This window comes from Amaranthus tricolor, chromosome 16, assembly GCF_026212465.1.
Source record: "Amaranthus tricolor cultivar Red isolate AtriRed21 chromosome 16, ASM2621246v1, whole genome shotgun sequence".
Taxonomy (NCBI): domain Eukaryota; kingdom Viridiplantae; phylum Streptophyta; class Magnoliopsida; order Caryophyllales; family Amaranthaceae; genus Amaranthus; species Amaranthus tricolor.
This window is the reverse complement of record NC_080062.1, coordinates 20,223,075-20,244,603: the sequence shown is the minus strand read 5'-3', so window position 1 is coordinate 20,244,603 and position 21,529 is coordinate 20,223,075. Positions and strand designations below refer to the sequence as shown.

General features: G+C 34.4%; 1 protein-coding gene across 2 annotated transcripts in view; it reads left to right on the top strand.

Moving 5' to 3' along the window:
* The first annotated feature begins 3,514 nt into the window (after positions 1-3,514).
* The window catches only part of LOC130802037 (SAC3 family protein A), an 18,861-nt gene continuing 846 nt past the window's right edge, over positions 3,515-21,529 (top strand). Inside the window, exons 1-13 of one of the 2 annotated variants that reach the window (XM_057665956.1) lie at positions 3,515-3,968; positions 4,100-4,189; positions 4,984-5,829; positions 10,744-11,169; positions 11,359-11,460; positions 12,171-12,268; positions 13,037-13,211; positions 13,582-14,067; positions 14,165-14,305; positions 14,507-14,566; positions 14,929-15,059; positions 15,852-15,985; positions 16,064-16,296. In XM_057665956.1, coding sequence (XP_057521939.1) covers positions 4,115-4,189; positions 4,984-5,829; positions 10,744-11,169; positions 11,359-11,460; positions 12,171-12,268; positions 13,037-13,211; positions 13,582-14,067; positions 14,165-14,305; positions 14,507-14,566; positions 14,929-15,059; positions 15,852-15,985; positions 16,064-16,296 — 2,907 coding nt within the window. In that variant the 5' untranslated portion in view covers positions 3,515-3,968; positions 4,100-4,114. Of the gene's footprint in view, positions 3,969-4,099; positions 4,190-4,983; positions 5,830-10,743; positions 11,170-11,358; positions 11,461-12,170; positions 12,269-13,036; positions 13,212-13,581; positions 14,068-14,164; positions 14,306-14,506; positions 14,567-14,928; positions 15,060-15,851; positions 15,986-16,063; positions 16,297-21,529 lie in introns of those variants that run through there. The other variant, XM_057665957.1, reaches the window with a different exon arrangement.

Here is a 21,529-nt window from a genome sequence, read left to right as displayed (position 1 = left end):
TCTATATTGAACAACAGAGAATTCGTTGAACACTTTATGCTTAAAATTGAACACTTTAATAGCATAATTTATCATACCTGTATCAATCATATTAATCTCGACATTATCTTCTTCGTTTTCACCATATACCACTATCATTTGTTCATTATCAATCATCAAATCTATAAACAACAGATTATCAATTATACATCTTTGACCAATATCATTTTACATACGATTTTCGTAATATTACCTTCAATTTCATCCACATATCTTCGTGATGTTTGTAATGTCATTCTCATGTCGAATTCATTCATTAAATCTTCTATTACATACATGTTTGATGTTTTTTGAAGTTAAAATGTTGATTTTCTTTGATTGAAAGAAAGAATTTTAAAGATTTTCGAAAGAATTGAAGAGAAAATTCGTTTTGATTTGTTTCCTTAATCACGTGTGTGTTTTGGCGGTTTGAAAAATGGGTTTCCTTGATTATTGTTTTAAAATTTGGCAGTTTTTATATTTTTTTGTTTTCCTTTTTTTAATTGATAATTAAAGATGGGCTGGAATGCTTGGGCTGGTCTCAAATTGAGACGGTCTCGGCCAAGACCGGCTGCACTTTGTTTTGTTGAAATATGAATATGATCCTAAATCACTATTTACCTTAATTTTATAAAAACTCTATTCACCTCAATTGTTCCATTAACTTTATGCGTTTTATTTTCTAATACGCATATTGATCCTAAATATCTTTAGTTGTGCATGATTAAAAATTACAAAAATTAGATATTGATAAATTTTACATTGACATGAACAAACAAGATTCTACTTAATTATATTTTAATTTATAGATTCAAATTATATTACATATTAAGAGTGATCAAAGAAAAGTGTCAAAAACACAAATCAGATTATTTGGGTGAATAAGAGGAAGTATATCATTATACTTTATGTTGACTTCTTAGTTTTGATTCGTCATTTTAATTAATGGTAAAAGTCAATCATGTTCAAACAATCAGTTTTTAGCTAAAGTACGTATTAAATACTCACTAAAATTCGAGATTGAATCTAGTTATTAGACATAGTCTTATTTTATTATTAGTTCAAATTTAAATATTCTTGTTGAACGTGTTTAGCCGATTATTTCTAGGTTAGAACTTAGAACTATATTTTTTATTAATCCTATAGTTTCATTAACGATTCTTTAATTGATATCAGAAACCTGACTCACAAGAGATTTTAACAAGTCTGTGAGAAATAGATTCTTTGGGATATGGTTTAATGTACGGTTTTGTCTCAAATATAACTCTTTAGTTCAATGATCACAACTTCGCACACTAGAGCAATATGCTGAGATGTGGTTTTAATGTAATAATCCCAATAAAACTGATTCGAGTTCTTACATAAGAATGTATGTTCTGGTCGGTATTGAAGACCATCAAGAGAAAAACTATAACACAAAACTAGCTCAGATCAAACTACTACTTTAAATTCGGACCAAGTTTCATCAACTAGGTAGTAAACACAATCAACCACGAAAAATATAGACAAACAACAAAAGTAAAGCAAACATGAAAGGATAAATATTAGTTTTATTACAGCTTGAGAACCTTACAAAGAAGGCCTCCAAACAAACTAAGTTCATTAAAGCAAAATAAAAGAATCGAATGCATTTTATAAGCACCTGTATTGATAGACAACAAATATTGATCAAATACTAAGTCTTTGTGCTTACTCGTTAAGTCCTAACATGAAATTACTCTGCTAGTCATACAATACAACATCATCGCAGGTCCATCAACAAAGAAAGTAGGAAAACAAAAGGTGCACATCAGAGATATAAATCATGATCATAAACATATAAACATTTAAACACTTGAGATTGACATTGATGAAATCAGCCTAGCGTACAAAGGCTTTTACTTTTATTTTCATTAGACTTATGATTTGAGTATAAAATCATCCTTAATCCCATGTATGTCACAACTGAAAACATTGCCCGAATACAGGTCGCTTCATTAAACATGTTTTTAGAATACACAGGGGTGAGCTAATCTTAAGATAAACTCCAACCTATTACGCCTGACATGTATCAGTCGTCAACTCGTCATAGGTAAAGTTTAGAGAGAGATTATTATAGAAAATAATCTAGATATTAAAGGCTATTTGAGATAGTAGCGTATTTCAGTACTCTATTATTAGGCGACAACTAAACTCATGAAAAAATAACACATGTCCGTAGGTGGTCTCCGTTTTATTATTAAATATAGAAATGTAGATTAGGTATATGTATAATAACTATTGATGAACAATGAATATAAATCAATCAAGAAATTATTCTTGTTATTTTTCTACATATATGAACATGTAAATAAACTTGCAAGCTCTTAGTTTAGAATTATTCTCGTACTAATGTGATTGTTTGTATTTAATTGTGACTATCACTTAATATTCTCCAATATCGTAGTGGGAGATATATTATGAGATATATAATAATAGGAAAATATTTATACACCTACATTCAACTATCAATTTTTTAAGGAACTTTAGTGTTGCAAACCAATATTCAAATTTTGTAAGTTGGATGATCAACAAAGTAAGGAGTCCATTGTAATTCATACAAGGAAAATACAAATACAACTTGTAATTTGTAGTATTGTTTTATCTGCATTATTTGTAATCGACTATGAAGGATGCTATGTAGTCTTTAGAAGGAAACTTACACCTCTCAAACTTATTATGGTCAATTTCTTTTTTTTTGAATGAACAAGTAGTCTAGAAGCTAAACTTCATTTGCTTCTCTACTTGGCTCTAGAAAGCTAAGTGAATAAAAAAGTAGTCATTCGTATTATTAAGTTTTGAATCATGAGTCACTACGATCAATTTGGGATTATGCGGATGATCAAGATATGGTTGGTGGTCTAACTTAGCCCGGAAGCCAACATGACCATCTCACCTTAATTTGCCATGTTTATTCCACCCAATGCCTAATCGCTATTGGTCACAGGCCTTCTAACTTGTAAGTAAATTACCCCGATCTCTTAATTGTTTAATCTTGGTCTTATTACAAGAATTCTTGTTATTGTTCTACCAATCTATACCAAAAAATTGTTATTCATCGATCACTAGAAAAGTGTACATTACACATAGCTCTTGGCGAATGTGATTCTATACTTGCTACTAATACTTATTATTAGTTGGAATGAAGTGTTATAAAATTGTTTGATTAGGAGGAGCAGAGCAAAAATTGACAAATTCATAAAAGACCATGTACAATTTTAAAAAATTATGATATTTTTCTAACAATTTTATATCTTTAAACAATGTACATGTACTACATAATTTAATAGTAAACCCTTAACTTTATAGGGCCCTGTACAATCAAATATGTTCAACATGCTCATAACCTTCACTATTGATTAGTTATCTTAAACCCAATAACCCTAAAAATCAACCGTCAATATGTTGGAAGAATTGAAAAGGAGCTTTACATGAACTAAGAAAAAAAAATCCTATTTAATTCATCCATAACACACAAAACAAATAAACATGATATTTACTCCCCGTTTCTCCATTCTTTTTCCTCATAGCAACCCTGTCAATGACCATAACCCTGTATATGACTAGTGGTGCCGACTGCGAATTACCATTTATTTACCTTACGCGCAGACAACCCGACCCGAGTTCCCTCTTGCGTTTCCTCCTCCCTCTCCTTCAACTTCTATCTTGTTCTTGTTACACGAATCTCTTCTGCATCTTCAAATCCTTCTGTTTCTCACTCTCTTACCTTCTTCTACACTTCACTTAATCATCTTTTTCTTCTGCACTTTTAATCTACTGATTCATATTTTACCATCGTTTTTCTTTGCGTTTTCTCTTTGTTTTTGGGTATTATTGTTCGTTCAGTATTTGCTTTCAATTGATTTTTCTATCTTTTTTTTTTGTGCTACAATACAATTAAGAATACCTAACTTTGATCAGCAATTTCAAAGGTTCGTTTCTTTAATTTTTTTTTATTGAAATTAGGGTTCTTTTTTTTTATTATTATTATTATTATTATCAAAATTGAACTTGGTATTTATTTTTTGCTGATTTTTGTTACTCCTAATTAATGTTGGATCAGGATGATAAAGTAACAATGGCGAGTGAAGAAAGCGGTGTTCACTCCGTTGCAGCTGCAGTTACTGCTACTGCTGATCCTAATTCACTTCAGGTAATTCTCCATTGATTTTCTTTATTTTTTATGGTTCATTTGAATTTAACCCAAGTTCCTTCATTTTCTTCCCTCGGTTTTTGTATCCTATGTTGTTTTTGTTTTTAATTTTTCCCTCTTAATTAGCTAGTTATTTGTTAGTTGCAACTTGGAAGTACACATTACTATGTTTTTCTTTCTAAATCATATTACATATACTACAGGAATTGGAGCCATTTTAGGATTTTAAGCTGTTACAAAATCGAACAGATCTTTGATGACATTTGTTTGCCATTTTTGGTTTATCTTGTTCAGAAATCTAGGATCCCAGTGATTGTAATTTCCTAGGTTAAAGGAAGCCCTAGGCATAATTTTGGGGTTAAGCAATACCCCACCTCTTCAGAACCACAAATGTTCCAATACAAACTTGGATCTTTGTTTTATGTATTTCCATCTTAAAATTTCCAAGTTATGACTTTGGAAAAATCAAAATAGAGTTGATCAGCAGAGTATACGAATTCTAGAAAAGTAGATATGTCCTGGGAATCATCACTATTGATTGTTGACCTGAGTCAATTTAGTTTGGTGTTTTAGAAGTGTAGTCTTTTGCATTGTATGGAATACCAAATAAACCCTGAGCGTTTTTGTTTGTTTCAATATTTAATTTCTAATACCTCAGCAGGTAGAGCTAAATGCCTAAACATGCATGCTTATGATCTGCTCAGTTAGTAATAACATCATAGTATTAGATTTGTTTGTACTTTTGTGGAATTCTGTGTTGATAAATGCTTTAATGCATCTATATCTTTGTGAAGTATCAAGCCGAGGGAAGCCAGGTGCATGCATATCAATATTACCCACCGACTACGCTGTCCACTCCAGCTGTATGGCCAGTGCATGGTGTTGATCATTCTAGTACAGGGAACACAGCTGTTCAAAATGTGAGCTATCAGTATAATCCACAGCAGCCTAACACTGTCCAGGATTCGGCAAATATGCCTGGTATTGCTTCTACGTCGTCAGCATCAGGGACAGATAATGCTCCAAATGCATACACTAGCTATGGCACCTATTCAACTTCCACCAATCCGTATGGTTATACAAGTTCTGAATACTCGAATTATTATAGTGGTTACCAGCAGCAGCCTACTCAACCATACACTCAAGCTACTGGAACATATCCAAACTCAGGTTCTCCTTATCAGCCTATTTCCTCATTTCAGAATACTGGGTCTTATGCTGGGTCTACAAGTTATCCAAGCACTTATTACAATCCTGCTGATTATCAGACGTCTGGAGCTTATACTGGAAGCGGTTACAGCAGCCAGACTAACATATGGAGTCAAGGAAATTATACAAACTATCCTCACCAGTATGGGAATTACAGCCATGATACAAGCAGTGGCTATGGCTCTAGTAATGTTGCTTCAACTACAAATTATCAGCAGCATTATCCGCAATGGGCAGAATATTACAGTAGTCAGACTGAGGTTACTTGCGCTCCTGGAACGGAAAATACTACTGTTACAACTACTGCTCCATTATCCTGTCCTATTCTCGGAGTTTCTAGTGGGTATGTAACTCCTGCTAGTCAGCCACAACCATCTTATACCCCCTCTTGGAGGCCTGAGATTAGTCCCGCTGCATTGCCTTCACAACAGGTATGAGTTTGAATTGTTATTTTGAAAGGATAGAACTTTTATATATCGATCCCTTGTTTTGATTTTAAGTACACTGTTTTCATTGGGTAGATTGAACTAATTTAAGGGCTACTAAGTGAAAGAAGGAATATATGCATTAAATAAAGTGATTATTAGTGATCTGCATAGGAATTTAATATTATGTTTTCTATTGCTGTTTAAAGGACTTTCTTGTTTACCGTTGTGATTTTGTATGTAGCTGTTCATTTGCGCTACTCTTGAGCTTTCTGGTTTTTCAATTAATGAGTTTATACTGGAGAATGATCAGTATAAGCTTTGACAATGATCACAAATAGCTTCAGCTTGGTTTTTCACGAAATATTTGTTGTAGGTCGTTATTTTATAGTTGTACCTTTTATTCAAATGCTGAATGTATGCAATCTTGTAAGGTTAGTTTACAGATTCAAGCTAATTTTCGCTTTTGTTGTAAGTCAGAGTCAGTGGTGTAAAAAGAGACTTGGGTATAATTTTTGGTTGCTTCCTATTCGTCAGCCTTTTTCGATAGCAATTTTCATTTGATAGGAGAAGGTTCTTTTTAGGTGAGGGATTTTTTTGGGATAAGAGCATTGAAATAATCAACGCTAATGTCATTCTCCATAAGTGAAGGTTTGAAGAATATATTTGTTGCATATCCGTATGCTAAAGATAGCCGTAACTCATCTTTAGAGGTTTCTTCACTTATGAGTTGGTTAGGCATATCTGGAGTAGTTGTTTTTCTTTAATGGAGGAGCATGGGTTTGTCTTTGAATATTTTGAATGAGTTGCAAATTTTCATTGTTGATTTTGGATGGCTTGAGGAGAAGTTGACTCGTAATGTTGAGGTCTTAGTGAGCTGGGGTGAGAGCTTAAGACAAAAATAGTCTAGAATCTGGATTGACTGAACTGGATAATGCTCAAATTTATTGATCTCCAGAAGTTAGGCTTGGCATGAGGTCAAAATCTTAACGATGAGCTATGCTCAGCTTGAGCTATGATTTATGCTTGACTTTGAACTTGAGTTGCTATTCTTTTTGATGATTGCATTTAGTCTTATAAGTGAGGCATGGGAATAGTTACTTAAGTATTCAGGTATGAAGCAAGGTCTCTCAGAGTACTTAACATAGGTTTTTCAGAAATTAAAGTGTAAGCATTATCTCATAGGAATTCTAGTGTGTTAAAAATTCTCGATCACATTGATGCTCTATTAACCTCGTGTATGTCTTATATATTTGAAGCAACAAATAGTGTTTTCTATTAAGAGTCAACATTAAATGACCTCTTCATTAAGGATAATATTGTGTGATTTAGACTTTTAAGAGTCTTTTAATGACATTAGGGTATTGAAATGTTGTTGTAGAGTTATTTTATGCAAAATCTCTATTATTTTTGTGCAAAGTCCGTACTAGGCTTGGTTATTAGGATGGTTTGAATGGGTCGGTGCGATCCATTATTTGGACAGCTTGTTAACAGGTTAGCTTAAAATTTTTGGAGCGTGATAGATAAAGGCGGGTCATCTATGGGGTGCCTAAACAACTTGTTATGTTTGTGAGATACTCCATCTCTCTTGCTCCCACTTCGAAGATAGTTAGCAAATTACTTTTCCAAATTGGAAAGGACATAGAAGGACTGATAGTGAAAGGTCCAAGAACTCACACTTGCTACTAATATATGATAAGCAATTGAAGAATAAAATCAGGAGACAAGATTAATCTTTAATGAAATTAGGAGAGAGAAAAAGCAATGGATTCAATGAAGAACTATAGATGTATAAAAATGAGCATCATAAACTAAAGTTTACTTATGATAAAGATGAAAAAGAGAGGGAGCATTTGGAGAGATTTTTCTTTGTCTTCTTGTACCATTCTCCTCTTGACATTGTAGGTTGGCTTGTCTTGTCTATTTGTACCATTCGCCTCCCAAGTCCCAGTATTGGTTCATGTTCAGTTTGTAATTAGCATGGAGTTTTTTACGAAAGTTATTGGAGTGAATTATATCACGTTTTGTGTTACCTTTGACTCTAAATTCTAATTTGGAATAAGTCATATTTCTCTTTTGCTTTTTAGAAGATTGTGACATTATATTCAAAAGGAATTAGATTGAGCATGGGAGAATTTGAGAAAGTATTAAAATCTAGAACGGTAGGTTTATATGTGATCTTCTGCACGTGTAGTATTTTATGGGTTCAACTGGAGATGAAAAGTACTAGAACTACTGTATTTATGGGTTTGGAAGGTGGCGCTGTACTTTTTCAATACACATGTCTAAAGAGAAAATAACTAGTGATGAGAGGCACCCTGTTTCTCCACTTTATGGTTGTTGAAGTAGTGGAGTAAGTTATGTATCTCACTAGTGTGAGTTGTTTAGAGGTCCATATTCATTCTCATGGTTGTTTACTTTATGCCTATGGGGGTTCCAGTCACTAAAATTATTTGCCACCAGCTAGGTGTTTTGCGGAATCCAACTATCAAAAATTAACCTCGTGAGTATACAACATACTTCAACATCAAGTTTTTCTTTGTTATTGACCTCAATTAATCAACTTCTCGATTCCTTGCACACACACGCAATTTTAACTTATATCTTGAAAAACCTTAGCTGAGTCAACCGCCTACCCAATTTATCTTCTCAGATTTATCCATCTGTCCCGCACCCAAAAAAACCCTCTAGCTTACCTCTAAAAAAATTAGCGTCATAGTGAAGGTAAATGAGAGAGGAAGATAAAGGATGGAGAGTGAGCCACTCGAAGTAAGACTTTGATGATGGTGGATTGGTTAAATTTACCAATCTATGGACAATGTTGATCTAAAAGTCTGATATGGGTTATCGGTGATGTTGAAGGTTGTAAGTGATGAGTGGGCCACGATGTTGAAGGTAGTATCTGATGTTCTCTTGATGTTGTGTGCACACTGTCTTGAAGCTGGCAGGTGAGTTGGTGGTTTTTGCAGTGGAAACTGTTTTATGCTTATTATTAATAGGTGGTGTGCTTAGGCTAGAGAGCACTCAAGAGACGTCAAGGTTAGGTGATTCCAAAAGGCCGAGGTGTAGCTTGGCAGACTTTCCAAATATTACTATGTTTGGTTTTATGCCTCCTGTGGATGCACCACCTCATTTCAAAATTCAGATGCTGCGTGCTGGTAGTTGCGTTTGTAGTGATTATGAAGTTAACGAAAAATAACCAAGGGAATTGCGGGTATTGATTGCCTTCCTTTATCTTTTTTAATCCCATCTAAAAGTTTAATTATAAAGCTCCTGGAATCTAAAGATAAGGTTCAGATAAAGTGGGTTTCTAAGTAGCTATAAGAAGATTCTGAATTGCATAGCTTGCTAAGTTGAAAATACTTGAAAATTCTGGGCGTCTGATTGATTATATATACTTGAGGTAAGCTAAGATATCTGATGTAGGATGAGGATATTTGGTGTTTGTCTAAATCGTTTGAAATAAACTCTTAATATAGTGTCAAACGACTCAAACTCTGTAGTATAGATATAGGGGTTGTATAAGGAGAACGACGCAATTCTAATTAAGGCATGCTGCAACCTGCATGTATGCGCCTTGAAATATCATTTATTTGTCCCTCTTCATTTTATACAAAATACATGGGAATTTTATGAATGCTGAGTTAAGAGGTTCTAGATTGAAGAAGTGAACTTTTTTTCTGGCTAACAATGTGATCTGCTCGGTTGAAATCTAAATGTTGCCCTTGACATGTATAGTGGACAATCTCAATGCTTCCTCTAGCAGCTTTTGTTAGAATGTCTAATCTATCACTTAGATTTGACCGTCCTAATTAATAAGTATGTATAACTGAATTTGTATGTATGTCTACAACCCTCTCATAGTGAGTTTGTTATACATTAATAAGAAAAATGGTCTCCCTAGATGTGAAATGAAATCTTCCCCATTCTTCTTCCGCAATACATCTTTTGAGGACCATCTCTAAAGTCGCTATTTAAAACTGTTTTTCTTTACCATCTATTAAATTTAAATTTTTAAGCTATCTGGTTTAAAAGTTAACATACTGAGTTACTTTTTCAAGCAAGCACATCAGAAAGAACTTTATGTATAAGAAAATGTGTTTCGCCTAGGTAGTACTTTGTTGATGTTGGTTTGTGATATTATTAAAGATTGCTAGTTTTCTTGGACAAATGTATTGCCGACTGCTGAGAGCCATGTATAAAGAATTCAAGAGTCACGAATCACCACATGATATAATCAAAAACATAAGTGGTTAGTGGCCACCTGTAAAGAAATAAATGAATTCCAAAATCTTGGACAAATGCAAAGAGGGTTTTTGTAAATAATCTAACAAACATTGTAGTCAAAAGAAACCACTCTAGGCATTAAAGAAACATGAACTACTACTTGATGTGCTAATTTATTGCGCCTTTTTTGCATTTAACCCAATGTGATAAAGATGAACTGTCGAAAACTATTTGATGGAGTCAATAATTGGGAAATTTTCTCCCCATATTGTGCTTGCATTTTTCATTGCAGTTGACTTTTCTTGCTTACATTTTAAACTCAATTCTCTTGGACAAAATCTTAACAAGGATCAATTTTCAGTAAATCTAGAGACTGATGGGCATGCTTTTCCAATTGGATGGTGGTTGCATGTTTTTTCCTTTTTATTTTGGCTTTGCTTATTGGGTGTCAAACTTCTCTCGTTAATAAACGTGACATACTCCTGAAATAGTGTGTGGTACCATAAATTGTGACCTTAGAATTATGTGGGTTATAGATAATTTGAGAGAAGTTATTTAAGACTGGTTTTCTAATGCCAAAAGGATACGGTGTTATGTGCATTCCTTTACAATATATTTGCACTTCTGTGGCTTGCAATTATTGTTTTCGCCCCTGTTGCATTATAACCAATTCTTTTCTTGTTGCATTGTCAGACAAGCAGTACGTTAGGTGCATATGATGATTACTGGAAACACGCCGCTCAAACTTTCCAGCACCAACATGCTTCTACTTCGCAGTCCAATTTTCAGAAGCCCTTAGATATCAACCTTTCCTATCCTAGTGTTCACGATCAACAGCAGACTCTTGTACCACAGGTACCCAAGTCACAGTATACTGAGGCGCAACAGACTCCTCCACAACCCTTGCAACCCCTTACTCCTGTAGACACACTGAGGGTTAGTAAATTTCAGATTCCAACCAACCCTAGAATTGCTTCAAATTTGTCTTCAGATTTGCCCAAAACTATCAAGGAAACTCTCACATCAAGTGCTACAGCAAACCCTGCCTATGTTAGTATTTCAGTGCCAAAGCCAAACACCAAGGTTATGTCTAGCAATGCTTCTGACTCAAATCTCAAGGTAATTTAACCTTTTTCTTTTGCCTCGTGTCTAGATTGTCCCCTAATTTGAGGAGTTCTGCATAATACAAGCTGGATACTTCTGTTTGTTATGATAATGAAGGTTTATTGTGTATGACTGTATATGTCAATTGTTTAACTGCTTCTGAACATTTTCTCCCGAAATTGACATTTCTGATACTGTTTGCAGCCTGGGGTATTCCCTCCATCACTTCGGGGTTATGTGGAGAGGGCCTTGGCTCGCTGCAAGGATGAAAAGCAACGAGCTGCATGTCAGGAAGTTATGAAGGAGGTGAGCTATTTTATTTAGGAATGAAGACTTGTTTAGTTCTATGTTTGTGTGTGTATGTATACTCAGGAGTTAGTGGTGGATGAAGCTTAAGCTGAGAGAATTAATACATTTGATTGCTGCAAGTGGAGCAATAATGGTTTTTGAAAATGTTTTGTAGATATTACAAAATTTGAAATAGGTAATACTGTCTAGCATAGAAAAAAAAATCGCAGATCGTGTCTCGATTTCGGTAACATGGTTACGGTGACACCCACATGGCACCTTGCAGTGTTACGACTTGTTTTGTGGACGTCACAGTGTGAATTATTAACTTGAGAAATATGTATTTTATCTTATAAATTCAAGTTTTCTGAAACGTAAATTTAAACTGATGCTTATAATTGACTTTTTAAAACCTAATACATATTAGAAGAAAGATACTCCAAAATTTAAATTACATGTAAAATTAGCGGGGTTAATATCCTGTATAAAGCAGCCGTTATGTAATAAAATAATTTCATTTTTATTCCATGCTTTTCAAGGGACATTTCATAGATAATGTTTTTGCTTATGCTTTTCATTTATATGTTGCATAAATCTCTTTAGTTGAAGCTTCCATCTTGGTTGACATGCATATCTGATTTGGTTTACTTCTATGTTCTGATGAGATAATTATATTTTTGTAATTGCTTTATGAGATGCGTAATTTTTGTTTTTATGTTATTTTCCAGATAATTACTAAAGCAACTACAGATGGTACATTATACTCACGCGACTGGGACACTGAGCCCCTTTTCCAGTTGCCTGATACAAGCTTAGTGAATAATCAGTGTGTTTTCTCTATTACTTCACTGCTATTTAATTTTAAACACTGCTTATGGTTTTGTCATAGACTTGATTTCATGATTGCTACAGCTAATGGCACCAAAAAGGATATGAGTTACTTAGATTTACACAAGCATATGATAGTCCATAGAATTAAGAGGAGGGAAGTATATTTGTGGTTGATCAGACCAGAATTGAAATCTCTGATCCCATTTATTTGGGATTAAATTGATGTTGTGCGGCCTACGTTCTCTTGTAGTGTATTTAGAAAGACTGTTTATCTAATACCTACATAGTTTTATAAGTTTAAGTCCCTATTAGGTGTGTGTGTGTGAGTGAGAGTAGTTCTTGTCAAGGTTTGAACAGTGTGGATACCTTGTAAGTGTCCCTAGTGAACATTCTTTTCTTTCTAGGGTGGGAAATAGAGTTGGTGGATAAAACACCAATTAAGAATTTTGGGTTATTTGATCAATCTTGTTGAAGATTACGCTTTTTCATTTGTGATGTGAAGCTCAAGTGCTCAACATGGCATTTTAGGATTATATGATCTTGTTGAAAATTACATTCATTCTTGTTGCAAGATATGCCTTAGAAACTTTGCTTTCCTCATCTTCAACATGAATGTATTCTACTAGAGTAATATTTCCTCATCTTAAGTATGAATGTGCTGATATTTTGTAAGCCTGCTTAAGGTCATCTTTGGCCGTCTTTTTTTTTTTTGAATTGAAGAGCTTTAGTTTTTTAAAATTTTAATTGCTTTGCTTTTCTGCAGACAGAGTACGGCACCAGTTGTGTCATTGCCCATATTTAAAAGAAGTCCTAGTAGACGAACAAAAAGTAGGTGGGAGCCTTTGCCTGAAGACAAACCAATTGAACAACCAGCATCCACCGTTCAGGATTCAGCCCGACATGGGGTGTGGGCTCAATTCAATGGAAGGGATCACAAGGTATCTTACTTTGCTTTCCTCTTCTCGTTAAGCTGTAGTCTGTTTCAAAACTGATTTGTTAATATTTTCTGTGTCGTTCTGAGCTTGTGTGGATCAGGAGTGTTTTCTTTATTTTGGCCAGTATACTTTAAGAGAAACCTTTAGAATAGACATAATGAAGTCTGTTGCATAGAACAGGCATGGATTAGAGTCCACAAACATGTACCATGTCATTATCTCTTTTAACCACATTTCATGTTCATGCAGACATTTTCTGCAAGGGCTTGGTCTTTCTGTCTGGATGGGCCTGAAGTGGCTCTTTTGCAATATTGTTATTTGCTATGGATTATTTGTCTATCCCTTGTTAACTGATCATCAATTTAATTTGCAGGTTGCTGCTGGAAAACCTGATAGAAAGGATGCGATTTTCAGCAGATTTTCTACAGTGGAACAGACCAGTGCTAGTAGAAGTGCTCACAGGCCTTCTAAGAGACAGCGCTTTAGTAATGACTTCAATGCTTCTGAAAATGGTGATGCCTCAAGTGATAGTGAAAAAGAATCAAGTTTGACGGCATATTACTCTGGAGCAATCACACTTGCCAACTCTCCAGAGGAAAGAAAGAGACGTGAAAATCGTTCTAAACGTTTTGAGAAAGGGAATGGACAAAGAGCCGAGAATCATTACAAACCTAAGAGTATTAGTTCTCGTAACTTATATGCTAGAAGGGCCACTGCATTTATTCTAAACAAAAGTTCTGAAGATGGTGGTTCTAGGGCCGTTGAAGATATAGACTGGGACGCTCTTACAGTTAAGGGTACTTGCCAGGAAATCGAGAAACGCTATCTGCGGCTTACTTCTGCACCTGATCCATCGACCGTAATACCTCTTCGCACACATTACCATTCTGCTTATGTTTATTTGTTATTGGTAATTTGACTTTGATTGATTTTAATGATAAATGTTTTATTTGCAGGTTAGACCCGAAGAAGTGCTAGAGAAGGCTTTGCATATGGTTCAGAATTCACAGAAAAATTACCTTTACAAATGTGATCAGTTAAAATCAATTCGTCAAGATTTAACTGTGCAGAGGATACGTAATGAACTAACTGTTAAGGTATATCAACATGATTTTTGATGCTCTTACAGTCTCAAGTTCTATAAAGTGTTCAAGATAATGTCATTGTTGCACATTTTAGTTGGTCTGATTTCTAGCTTATTTAGTTTTATTTGTGACAAGTTGTTTTGTGTTTCTGAGTTATGGTATCCTAGATTTTGAATATCCTTTTATGATGATGTATATCTTTAATTTTTCCAGGTTTATGAAACTCACGCTCGACTTGCTCTTGAATTTGGTGACTTTCCAGAGTTCAATCAGGTTAGCATCTGTGCAACGGTGAAATTAGGTTTTTTGTTGTTCCAATTATGTTGGATTCTGTACTACATGGGGTGATCAGTATTTGCTCCTTATAAAAGGCAAGTGCTATTGATGAATAAGGTTCTTTCCTAATCTGAGAAACAGATTGGTGATAATCAGAGTCAATTCTTTCAATTTGGTGAAATGTTTGTTATATCCTTATATCTTCCTTTTTCTTGTTCCTATTTTCTAGAATTTTTTTTCGTGAAGGTTTGCTGCTATGTTTCACTTGCTTGTTCAAAACTTACAATTAGTTAAAATCATAGATCTTATATTTGCTCAAGGTAAAAATCTCAAGTTGACAATAATTGCTTTGCTTGCAGTGTCAATCACAGTTGAAATCCTTGTATGCTGAAGGTATTGCTGGTTGTTACATGGAATTTTCTGCTTACAACTTGCTCTCTGTTAGCTTGCACTCCAATAACAGGAGAGACCTGCTATCGCTGATGTCAAGGTTAGTGAAATATCCTCTAAGGCATTTGCTTACACTTCCTTCCACTATGTGGAGAGATTGTTTTTGTCAATACTTCTACCTCTGCTTTTGCTGAAGTATGGTATCTCTTTGAGTTGAGTGGCTGAAGGATTATCAGTTGATATGCTGGTAGGCTTGTTTATTGCCAACTGGGATTTTGATTGCTTGTGGTATTAAATCTTAGTGCGGATTATTTTTTGCTGTCTTGGCTAATATCACGGTCTGTCGGTCTCAATGTGGGGATACAGCCGAGTTCTAATATAAATGGTCTTTCTTATGGTAGGCTTTTATAAAATAATTGAGTAACTCCGTGTGGGAGCACATTCAAGGAGAGGGAGTCAAACTAAGCCTTGAGTGAAATTGATTGCCTTCTTTTTTTTAAAACAAGGTCCCCATGACCCACTCCCTCTGCTTTAATTTACAGCAATTTGGAAGTAACAAAGTTTTTATATTATTTTATACCTAATTCTTTTTGTATCCAGTTAAATTTTTTCAAAATTTTACCAAAGCCACTTAAAGTAGCATCCCTGTTTCCATTAACATCCCACGTCTGGCGCCGTAATCCATAATTAAAGACATTGGGATTTTTTGTTTCTTAAAGACATTGGGTTAATTTATATGTTTTTTTAGGAGCCATGTTTGCTAGGTGAAGCCCATAAAAGTTTGAGCTGGCCCTAATAACCAACCAATATTTATGCTTTTACTTGTGTTCAATCAAAGCTTAATTCTCCAAGCTTCTGTCCAATTCTGAAGGGTGTTTACTCAATATGGCAGATTATCTGACGAAGCTAAAACGCATCAGGCCGTGAACCATGCACTCTCTGTTAGGTCAGCCTTCACATCAGGGAATTATGTCTTGTTCTTCCGACTATATAAGTCGGCACCTAATTTGAACACTTGTCTTATGGGTATGCTGTCGCGCTTCTTAAGTAAATTTCAATTGAATCTTTTAACTTCAGTTGACACATATGCTTGCTATTTAACAGATACACGCGTGGAAAAAATGCGCTTTGAGGCTGTGAAATGCATGTCTCGTATGTATCGACCTACTATTCCTGTTTTATATGTTGCTCAAGTTCTTGGATTCAACAGCTTATCCGAAGGTGAAGGAGGTGATGGGAGAGATGTAGATGGAGTAGAGGAATGCACAGTATGGTTGAAGGCACATGGTGCATGTCTTATTCCAGATAATAATGGTGAAATGATGATTGATGCCAAGGTATGACACAGATCCCTTATACAGTTTATTATTTTTGTTAGGACAGGGTTAACAATAATCTATGTGGAGCGTCAGTGTAGAACACATAAGTGATGATTGATGAGTCATGGAAGGGGTTAGAGAGAAATATATTACCAATCCCATGACTCAACGTCATCATTTCTTGAACCAAAATCAATCTCTACACTCTCAGCTTTGCGCATAATTGTGTTGATAATGAGTTGAGTTTAGTTTGGGCTTAGTTAAAAATCCTGGCTGGGGTCAATCTAAAAAAGGTCAACTGTGAATTTGATCTTGAATGAATATCTGTGTGTTGGCTTGTGTCAGTCAAGCTGTACCTTTTCCCTTGATTATCATTCCATACCAGTGGCACTGGCAGTAAAAGCATTATTACATTGTCTATTAAAATGGTTATCGTATTTAACAGTTATTCCAACTGTGCAGCCACTATATATTCTGTAAATTTCATGGAAGTTATTGACATTTTTGTCAGATTGATATTTTCTGAATCCTCCGCCTAACAATTTAACATTTACCAATTTTATGTGTAATAAATGGAGCAAGAGCTACTGCTGAGACCCTCAAAACTCATGGACAGTCAGATAAAATCAAAGGAACATTTGTTCCTAATTTTTGTATTAACCGAAAAGTATGGGAATGCATTCTCAATTTCATAGCTTTGAATGCCTGGGTTTCTCTAAAGTGAGAACACTAAGCTACAAGAAATAAGTGCAAAGATTGTTTCTGCTTGTATTTTAGTGATGTTGAAATAATGAGCTCATATTAGGCATTACCTTCGAATGTTTTTGCTTGGTGTATAGTATATAGGTAGACGTGTCAAATTTTGACCTGACTCCAAATTGCCATGAAACTCGACCGAGAAATGAATTGGTCATGACTCGAAAATTTCGACCCGTGACATGAAAATGACCCGGCCAAAAAAAACCAAAAAATGGGTCTAACTAGACTGAAATCGAAACCTGACCGATTTGACCTGTTTTCTATTCCATCTTATCATTTTTAGTCACGGCCACTATATTTTTAGTCAATTTTTAAAGTATTGATCCAATATTTCTTTGTTGTAGCCCCAATATCAGTATATTTGGTCTTTTAATATATTAATATTTTTCTCGAAAACAAAAATAATATTTTTTATTTTGAAAAAATAATGTTAAGAAAAAATTTTAAAGTCTTTGAAGCGTTGGGTTGACTGGGACCCAAGCCCGACACGATCCGACTTGAAACTAACTCGACCTAAAATTGACCTAAGATAAACCTGAACTTGCTCGATTGTTTTGATGGTCTAGATGTAGGTAAGCATTTGACCTAAGTAATAAGTATTGGTGTTATTTTTTGTGAATAACCTTGTCAAATAATTTAATTTGCAAATTCAATAAAAGAATATATTCAGATAATTAATCCTTCTACCACTAGTTGAATTGGCACCCAACGGCACAACCAAAGCCTTAATCCTAACGATATGGGGTCGGATATATAACCAAAATTAATCATTGTGGGAATTCATTACTGAGATTATTCAACTCTATCTAATACTAATCCACAATTCAACAATCTCAACAACACCACAATGCAAAGCTTTAATCACAACAATATGGGCGGACTACATGAATCCGAAGAAATCATCGTAGATGATGGTTGAAACTGATTTTGATAGTTGTAGATTAGTATCAAATAGTATTGTTTGCATTAGTTTTAAATACTATTTGATACAAATCCACAACTATAAAGATTAATTATCATTATCATTTACGTATATTCTCCTCCATTCTTTCCTTTTCATTGTCAAATATTAATGCGAATCTCAATTTTCTGTTATGTAAATTCTCTTTAGCCTACCTGCCTCTTCCTCTTCAAAGCACCTCCAAGCATCAACCTTCCACTCTCATTTGTCATCAATAACTGATTGTGAGACTTTTTCTTATGTGTTATTTTGAATTCTGACTTTCATAGTTTGTTCACTCATCCATCTTAACGAATGTATTTCATCATCATCATATTCCTCTGAAAGCCCAACATTTAGACTCGTATTATAGTTGCCTCACTGTCCGGTAAAATGTCCCCTTGGCCTTAATAGTATACGTTGTTCGCATGATATTAGGTCGTAACTTTCCATTTGAGCTGCGTGAACTAAATTATATACCTAATATCATAAATATCTCTTTGCTTTGCTTGTGGAAAATAGAGCTATAGTACTTGAAATACTCACTTGAAAAGTGGCATCAACTGTGATTCTCTTGTGCTGAAAGTATACTCTTCTTACTTTGATGTAGTTTACGCCCTTTTGATTCTAATGCCTTCTTCCAAATTTCTAGTTTAGCTTTCACCATCTTTAGTTTTGCCTACAAATACAATGTCATCTACAAAATAAGCAAACCATATAATTTTTCTTTGAACAGGTCTCATTCTCTCATCTAGGACCGTTGCAAACTGGAAAAGACTTTAAAGTAGAATCTTAATGTAGACCAATCATGATTGGAAAATTTTCAAGTGCTCTTGCATGTCCAAACATTATATTATATTTGCTCGTAATTATCTTAGACTATCAGAATATACTTATTTACTTTGTACTTTTTACGCCTTCTCCATATCTAAATAAATTCATATGCAAATTCGTTTTCTTTATCCTGTAGTACTCCAATTGTTTGCAAATCATATGAATAGTTCATATGGTAGATCGGCCATGCATAAAACCAAGTTGGATGTGAAAATGTTTGTACAGCTGTCAGAAGCCTTGTTTAATCACCCTTTCTCATAACTTTATGGCCTTATTTATAAGCTTAATTTCCCTAAACACGTTTGTGCATCCCTTTGTTTTTATAGATAAGTATTGTAATGCTAATCCTCTAGTCTTGTTAGAGGCTAGTTAACCTATTTAATTCTATCCTTCGTAAACATCCTGAAGTCTTACCAAAAATAGTTAAGACACTGTTTTCTTTTTTTTTTCTTCAAAAACTTTTTCCACATGTACTTTGTGATTTCATCTTATGAATTCTATGTTCTTTAACACTTACTTTATCAAGATGTCTCTTGTTGCCCCCTTAACTTCCATTGAACAACTTGTCAAAGTAACTTCTATCTAACCTAAATCTCTTTCATTGTGGACAAGAATTTTATGTTGTTTATCCTTAATAAACTTCACCCTACTAAGATTTGCTTGTGCGCTTGTCTCAATTGGCCATTCTATAAAAATCCTCCTTCCGAGTCCAATTGGTTTTATACCTGTAATTCACTTTTGATTTTGTCTCACATATCGCTTGTTTTGTCCTGGTTTGAGGTTTTTTAAATTGCAACTTTTACTTTCTCATTCCACAATGTTGTGTCCGTTTTAATACTACCCTTTGCTTCTTCCAAAGTTCCCTTAGCTACAAAAATGCTACAATTCTTCATCAATCATAATTGAATACCAATCCTTCTTGCTTGTCTAGTTAATTTCTTCAATGCTTCCAACAACATAATTTTTGTACTTCTTTCTTTTGGGTAATGCTGTATGAATAATCCTTGTCAATGATTTTTAAACTTTTGATGTCATTTCTTAGTCATAATGTTGATTTGTGTAGTGTCCGTTCCACTTCTATAAGTCATCAAATGGCTTTCAAACTCTTTCAATTTATGTTGAACAAATCATATGCTTATGCGAAATTCTAAATAGACCCTTTACCTCATTTTTGTTCAATTTCCAAAGCCTCCATGTATTTATGCTTTCCCTTGATGACCATTCACATCACAACCAATATACAACTTGTCTGATGTTGGGAATCCTTTGCACCAAACCATCTAACTCCTCAAAATTTTTGTTTAAGTGCTTCCTTTGCTCTCACTTGAGCCACATATGCACCAATGTTTTTTAACATTTCTTTCCATACACAAGTTTAACCAACATAATTTTATCATTTATTTTACAAACCTCTACCTCTATCACATTGCAATTTCAAGCTTGTTTCTCTTTCTATCTTGTTTTAAATACATAATTTGCATATTCTCCTTTCGTTTAGATGCAATTGCCTTTCACTAATCCTCTTTATCTTACTTTTTTCTATAATGTCGACCAACTCTAGTTATTTTTTAACAGAATTATGACAATAAACATTTTACCGAACTTCGATTTTATTCTTTTATTTGGTCACTTATTCCTAAAACCTAATAATCTTTTGCTCATTTGAAACTATATTTGGGAGATGAGGGGTGTCTCTTTTGGGTGGTGACCTAGCAACATTCGCATACTTTTAAGCCTTAGAAGTGAGGTATTAAGTCCTTGCTCATTTACATCACATTCGGATGATGTGGCACATTGTTTTTGGGTGACAACTAAGAAATTCTTGCATACCTATCATTACATGTCTGTCCCTGTGTAGGGTACGCCTCCACCTCAATTTTAATTCAGCTCATTACATAATACTCCCTCCTATTCACTCTAAGTGTTCGATTTCCTTATATAGTCAATTAACCCTAAATGTCTCATTTCTATTTTGGGTATGTTAACTTTACCAATATATCATTACTAAAAACATTTTCGCACCTTTACACTTACTAACCTACTTTACTCCTATCAAAATTTAAAACATTATACTTTCTCTCTTTCATAAGTTGTCCCATTTAACCAACTAAAAAATGATGAAAATTCATCCTTACAATATTGTACATTGGCTGCACTAACCTATTACAAACGTCATCCTTTTTTGGGCTTGCGATGAATGCTAGAGCACTCGTATGCATCCAAATATAGAAAAATAATTGGCAATCAATGAAAGACGTAACAAGTGAAAATGTTTTCTTTTGTTTCCATTTCCAAACAGACAGTAGGGGATTGAGAAAATGAGGTTTATTGTGGAAGCATTGGGTGGTTGGCAGCTTAAATGACAGTAACTTGTGAGTAACACACTAGTTGGTGAGGAATGGGAGGCCAAGTGGATTTATTATTACACTAGTCTTTAGGATCGGTCTCATTTTGGAAAGATGACTGGTTGAATGCATATTCATCTACAAAAGTGTATGTCAAAAAATTGAAAAGAAAAATTTTGCTTGTTCACAAGCTGTTCTGGCCAAGCTTAATGTGGTGCCAACAGTTAAAGTCTCATGCTTAATTTGCCTTCAAGCCAGATCAGCTCATCATTACTGGCATCATGAACGGCCTTTACTCCTGGCGACTTGGTTATTGCCAAGTTTTAGCATGTTCAAGCACATTTTAGCTTTTGTGTTTGGCTTCTTGTGGTTA